General features: G+C 33.9%; 1 protein-coding gene across 1 annotated transcript; it reads right to left on the bottom strand.

Annotated features, from left to right (window-relative positions):
- Positions 1-1,645: 1,645 nt before the first annotated feature.
- Positions 1,646-6,541, bottom strand: LOC132640538 (calcium-dependent protein kinase 29-like). Its single transcript, XM_060357152.1, has 8 exons — positions 5,736-6,541; positions 4,680-4,823; positions 3,741-3,893; positions 3,376-3,491; positions 3,044-3,211; positions 2,477-2,604; positions 2,268-2,367; positions 1,646-1,919 (listed from the first exon to the last, which is right to left on the bottom strand). The coding sequence occupies exons 1-8, from the start codon at positions 6,412-6,414 to the stop codon at positions 1,806-1,808; spliced, it is 1,602 nt and encodes a 533-aa protein (XP_060213135.1). The 5' UTR covers positions 6,415-6,541; the 3' UTR covers positions 1,646-1,805.
- Positions 6,542-6,743: the final 202 nt, after the last annotated feature.

Raw genomic sequence — 6,743 nt, 5'->3', positions numbered from 1 at the left:
GGGTGATTTTGATCCAATCACGGACAGAAGTTTATAAAAGTAGCAGACTGCTGACCTATATGAGGGGCAAACCGGGTATTATTCCAAAGTGAAATATCGCTCTTCTTTCTCTATCTCTCATTCTTTTGAGGGTCAGGGGCGGAGCTACAGTGCAATAGGGGGGTTCGGACGAACCCAGTCGCTTTTGCGTAGACCCTATATTGGTACTAGAAAATCCAGTGAATGTGTATAAATATATTACAAGCAAAACCACTAACAAAAATAGCAATGCAGCGGAATAGACTAGCCAAGTCTTCTGTTTCATATGATACATTGGTTCGAAACCAACTCCAGTATTTTTCTTTTGTTTTTTGCTATGTCCTCTCTGTATATGGAGTTCAGTTTAAATAAAACTATTAGAAAGGAAATGAAAAGAAACCAGAATTATCTAACTGAAAAGAAACCAGAATTATCTAAATGAAAAGAAACCAGAATTATCTTCAATAAAACAAGAGCATTAAACAGTTCAGAGAAAAGAAAATTGGGATTTGGATAAATTAGATGTTAGAAAAGTCGAACGGAACTTGAAAAAAAATGTGTTGAGTAAATACATTCGAATAACCAAAGAAGCGAACGCCCACTAGTATTTGTTCGTTAGTTTGGCAGTTATACATTAGCTTGGGGTTTCTATCCCGACCTAGAATTCCGAACCCACAAACGTCAAATCCTAGTTCCGCCTCTGTTGAGGGTAAATCTTTTTATTCTAAAAGTTAACATTGCACAGCTCTTATAAATAGCAAAAAGAGAAGAGGAGAATAAAGCTTATCAATACAATACGTAGAAGAGAGCTAATTTGTGAAATAAAAATAATTTCAATGCTTCTCCGCAGTATCCAGATAGAGAATTGATTGGGTAAATGTCAATGTATTATTGTTGTTTAGAAAAATATTTTGATATTTGTTTATAGCTTAATTAAAGGAGGAATGAAATAGGACAAGTGGGTTGTATGTATTCAACCCTGCGCAAAAACTATATTTTACTGAAACATATGATCCTATCTTGAACGTGGGTATATTTCACAGGTTATTAACGAATATTGACATAACATGTCAATAAGATTATAGATATCCTGCTATTGGTTTTGTTTCTACTTTCCAGGCTTTAAAACAATATTTACCCGAGATTTTTTTTTTTGCCTTTGTTAATTAGTACTACTCCGTATTATTTATTAAGAACCACGTGTAATTTGGTCATAGAAAAATGCAATAAGAGATTCAATTGTCGAGCACACATGTTTCAGGAAGGAAAAAAATGGAACTTAAGTTACTAGAAGGGTTGGGTAACATTTCCATGAACATCACTGTTAGGAATTTGGTCTCTGCAAAACCATCTTTCCTGCCATGGTTGGTTAGTAAAGAATATATTTTACCTTTAATCGAGTTCCCTATACATGGAGAAGCAATAAGAGGACAGTAAACTTCTTGTAGAAAGGCTTTCGACTTTTCTTCTCTTCTTTCTTCTATTCTTGTGAGAGTTGTGACACGTAATACCCAGTTTGCCATTCATATATAGGATTAAAATGTCTGTTACTGTTGTTAGTGGTTGGATAAATAACTCATTTTAGTTAATTGAAGGTTAAATGTGCTTGCTTGAATAACACAAGGACTAAAATTTAAATAAAGCTATAACTCAAAGACCAATAGTTTCGTTTTCCCTTTTTGGTATTTTGAGTAAACAGTTACAAATATGGTCAGCTTGAGTAAATTAACAACCTGAATTGACCTAGTGAAAGATCTTATTCTTAGAAAATGCTTTGTTGATTTAGCTCACATTGAGTGACCAAGAGAAGAAATATGGTTAACCTCTCTCTGATTTCCTTCACCATCAACAGTACCTCTTCTCATCATTGATACAAACTCATCATAGTTAATTTTGCCATCCTGCAGAGTTATAGCAGACAATAAGTAACAAAAACCTTAGAAATGAAGTCAGAATACTCCCTCTGTCTCAATTGATGAGATACAATTCGAATTTCGACAGTCAAACAAGAAAATCTTTGATCGCGATTTATTCGTATGCCCTTCAAATATTTTAAACTGTTAATTATTGTGACTTATAGTACTTTTTATGTAGTTCCTAAATATGTAAATTATTTTTCAAAAAACTAATTAAAGATTGTATGTCCGAATTCACGATCAAAGTAAAAAAGTTTGACTCTCGAAATTCGAACCGTATGACATAAATTGGGACAGAGAGAATATGAGATATCTCATATGAGAATAACCAACTTTATCTGTATCAACATCATCAAGAATTTCATCAATTGTAGCTTCATCTCCCATTCCGTACTCGGTCAGAGCATGTCTAAGCTCATCTCTTGTTATAAATCTAGTGAATGCAAAAGAACAGTATGATGCCAGTTAAAAATCTAAGTATATACAACTTTGAACAAACATATTTGCAAGACAGATATACTAGTTTATGGTGGAATACATACCCATTATTATCCTTGTCAAAATACTGAAAAGCCTTGTACAAATTTTCTTCTCTTTCAAGTCTGTGTCGATGCATTGTAGCAGTAATGAACTCCATATAGTCTATATTCCCACTTTTGTCAACATCAGCCTAGAAGAGAAATAATTAGAATGAAAACTGAATTCTGTTATAGGTTGTTCAAGTTATTATTTGAAGCGTTGTTGACCTTCTAACATTATTAAAAAATCATTATTTTTTCACTGAAATTTTCCACTAAACATTGTTCAGTGGCTTTTCCCACTGATATGTTGATTGAATCAATGAGAAAAGAAAAAATAGTAGTATTTTCACACGGATATAAATTTAGAAGTTTCTCAGTGTTTCAACGGGAACTTGATTCCCGCCATGCATTTTCCCAGTGAGTTGGTTCGGTGGGAATGAGGTGGGAAAATCATGTTTTATAACACAAATTTTCCACTGATTGTCAGAAAATCCTCTGTTTCTAGCAGTAAGTACAAAAATAACAGTACTGGCTTTGCTAACTTTGACTTCAAATTGAGGAAAATAAAAAAAAATTGTAAGAACTTACTGCTTCAATCAGCTGCTTTGTTTCTGCTTCATTGAGCTTGGATCCTAGCCTAGATAATCCAGTTTTAAGTTCTTCATATGTGATTGTACCACTTCCATCAGTATCTATGTTGCTGAACATTTGCTTTAGTCCCTTAATTTCTTCTTCTGATAAATTTTCTGCGATAACCTTTAAGCAATAGATACCGCAACATCAGAGGGATAAAAAGGAGTAAGAAACTAAAGAATGAATATACTATATGTATCTCATCACTTTTCTAATATGAAATTGTATGATATGCATGTGAGGGAGAAACTACATAGAAGGGGTATAAGCCAAGTGGTAATTATTACTTTAAGAGCAAGCTTCTTCATCTTGTTCATTGCTCTGAATTGCTTCATCCTGATCAAAACAGCACTATCGATAGGCTTGTCTGATGCCTCGCCATCTTCCTTCAGCCATGGATGTTCTGATTCATGTATCTAGATTCAAATTTTGTTGCGATAATAAAAAAATGATACAACAATCTAACACGTGATAAGTTCGAATTATCTGTCTATATATAAATCATTTATGAGATAGTTATAACACAAGAATGGAGTTCATCTTGTATCTGGTATTGGGAAAATATCCTCACTTCAATGTTAAATGAATTATTTCCCTCACCATATACATGAATATAAGGTTTACCAACTTTGAAGATTTATTGACTACTTACCAAGGGCTTGATCTGCAGTGATCCTTCTCTTAGGATCCACTGTCAACATTTTCTTGAGAAGATCCTTTGCGGAGGCAGATATAGAAGGCCAGGGAGAGCTTTCAAGATCCAACTTACCTTTAAGAATCTCTTCAAATATTCCTTCCTCGGTCTCTGATATACAAGTAAGTTATAAACACATGAAACATACTTATTAGATGGAGCTTTTTTGGAAAGAAAAATATTACTCTCAGGATCAGTAGTGTGATGAGACGACAATATATGAAAGCAATACAATAAAAAGAAACAACACACAATTCACGTGGGAAATCCTCAAGGGGAAGAAAACCACAACCAGTCACCAACTCTTATTATTTCTCAATGAAAGAAGATTACGGGACAAAATACACCAATTAAGCCAAGTTAATATCATCTGCTAAAACCCCTAACCCTAGAGTTTCTTAGGCTGCCACCACTGCAACCCCCACAGTCAGGCCCACAAACTTAACACACTAGATATACCCATTTACCACCATAACGCCATATTAACGGGAAGCCAAGTATAGCCAAGAGAAATAAGTTCATCAAATCAATTGCAATGCATTATCTACAAAGGGACACATTATTGAAAGCAGTCATCCACCTTCTTAATCTATTTTTTCAAGGAACTAAAGCCTAGAACAATAAACAATGAAGACCCTTTCCATCCTTGCTAAACAGGCACATCGAACAAGCAAAAGAGTCTACGAGACACAAATTGTTGATCAACTAATGTTGGCTGTATGAACAAAGTCCCACATTGGAAAATGATAAGAAATTACTCTTAATGGTGAAAATTTTTTTAGGGAAAATGAACGAGCTTAGTCCAAAGCAGACAATATTACACAATCTTAAAGTTTCTTTAGGCTGATTTAGCCAAACAACTAAAATTGTACTGTACAACTAAGATATTCCACCTACCAGCCCAGAATGGAGGAAAGCCACTCAATAGAATGTATAATATGACTCCAGCACTCCACACGTCGATCTCCTTTCCATAGTTACGCTGCAACACTTGAGGAGCCACATAATATGGACTTCCAACAATATCCTTGTAAACTTTTCCTGTAGAATTTTTATTAATTTTAGTTTTAGTTGATCGTCGAAACTGAAAGATAGGAGTAATCATCTAACATTATGGCTAACAAGTAAAGATGAATGCAAATACTTTCTTCTCGTTCACGACAGTTAAAAGTTGGAGATACACATAAAACATACTAGTAATATTAGCAGTCCATAGATTGAACAGAGAACAGAAAAAGCATTTGATACTGAAAATACGCCCATGACCATGACTTATTAGAATAAAAATGCAGTTCTCATAGCGTATAATAGTCAGTGTCTGGCACAATCACATACACTAAAGAGGTTTATTTGGCTTAAAATAAATTTTGATCGTTTAGTATGAGTATGAAGATCAAGGATCGCCAGCATCAAATTATTAGAATTTTGGAGAATGTAAAATCTCTTTGTACGTAAATTAAAAGCCAAAAACATGTATGCCACAAGAAGAATGATAAGTAGATAATATTGTGTTGAAGACCAAAGACTAGCAACTAATACTATTCTGTTCTTATCAGATCAAATTAATTAGAATTTCTTTCCTTTAAGTTTCAACTCCCAAGTGTGACATAGACGCTTCTCAAAGTATTTGACATTCATCCCCACTAAGCAAGGTATGATAAACATGAAAAAGTAGCAGGAAACCATTTCAAAGAAGGGAAAATTATGTTCTATGTCTATTGGGAGAAAATATTTACGCCATGTGGCCCACTTTTTGAGTTTGTTACCCCGTTTTGCATATATTTGTGTATAAACACCTATTATACACTTTATACTAGGTTGATACACTATGTATAATGCTTTCCCAGGTATACTTGTTGTATAATATTGTATAGGTTTGTATATTGGGCTACGTGGCGTAACATTTTATGTTGGGCTGTATATTTTTGAAAATTTCCCGTTAAAGAAACTGACCTTCCTCAATGAAGACAGAGAGACCAAAATCTGTGGCCTTCAATGGAGAATCATCTGCTTTACTAACCATCAAGAAATTCTCAGGTTTAAGGTCTCTATGCATGACCCCCATGAAATGACAAGCTTGTACAACATTTACAATTTGTCTTCCCATTGTTGCTGCTTCTTTCTCAGAATAATTTCCTTTTGCAGTAATGCGATCAAAAAGCTCCCCACCAGAACACAACTCCATGACCAAATATATATTATTCATGTCCTCATAAGCACCTTTAAATTCAACAATATTAGGTTGTCCACTTAGATGCTGCATTATCATAATCTCCCTTCTAACATCTTCTATATCGTTGTTAGTTACCAACTTCTTTCTTGAAATAGACTTGCATGCATACTTCAATCCACTAGATTTGTCAGTACATAGATATGTTACACCAAATTGACCCCTGCCAAGTTCTTTATCAAGATCATAAAGGCTTGTAATGTCAACACAAGGCTTGCCCAAAATTGGTCCAATATTTGAAGAAGTTGGCATAGTTTTGAAAGAAGGGATCACTGGCTTTTCAGAAACTTTTTTTGACTGTTTTTGACAAGTTATTGGTATTAAACGCCTCTTACAAAATAATAATCTTTTCATGTTTTGACACATTCTGAACCCCAAATGTTTAGTGAAATGAATACCCATATAAATTTTTGAAAGGAAAGAGGTGGGAAAATAGTAAGAGAGTTGGAGTAGTTTTAAAGTTGTTTTCTACTTCATATTTTGGGACGCTAATAATGCATGTTTTGAGAGAATGTTTGATGGCTTTTACATTGGGCATTCGTTTTCTTGCAAGGACACATGATTTTAGGTGCTTTTCTTTGCTTTTGTTATGCATCTTTTGATAATTGGATTGTGATCTTGGTATCATTTTCCACTTTTTTCTTGCTTACGTTTTTTGCAACACTGGTATATAAATACGTATTTTCATATATGATTAATTGTTTTATATATTATATTTAAGTGGAAAATGG

This window comes from Lycium barbarum, chromosome 5, assembly GCF_019175385.1.
Source record: "Lycium barbarum isolate Lr01 chromosome 5, ASM1917538v2, whole genome shotgun sequence".
Classification (NCBI taxonomy): Eukaryota; Viridiplantae; Streptophyta; class Magnoliopsida; order Solanales; family Solanaceae; genus Lycium; species Lycium barbarum.
Note: the sequence above shows the minus strand (reverse complement) of the source record. Positions and strands in the feature narration are given on the sequence as shown.

What these genes read in the sequence shown, in the direction of transcription:
- LOC132640538 (XM_060357152.1), bottom strand. Translation starts at nt 6,414, where the DNA reads ATGGGTATTCATTTCACTAAACATTTGGGGTTCAGAATGTGTCAAAAC. An exon ending in CTTTCCTCCATTCTGGGCTG is followed by an intron (nt 3,894 to 4,679) that starts GTAGGTGGAATA and finishes CTTGTATATCAG; the next exon opens with AGACCGAGGAAGGAATATTT. An exon ending in ATGATGTTGATACAGATAAA is followed by an intron (nt 1,920 to 2,267) that starts GTTGGTTATTCT and finishes ATAACTCTGCAG; the next exon opens with GATGGCAAAATTAACTATGA.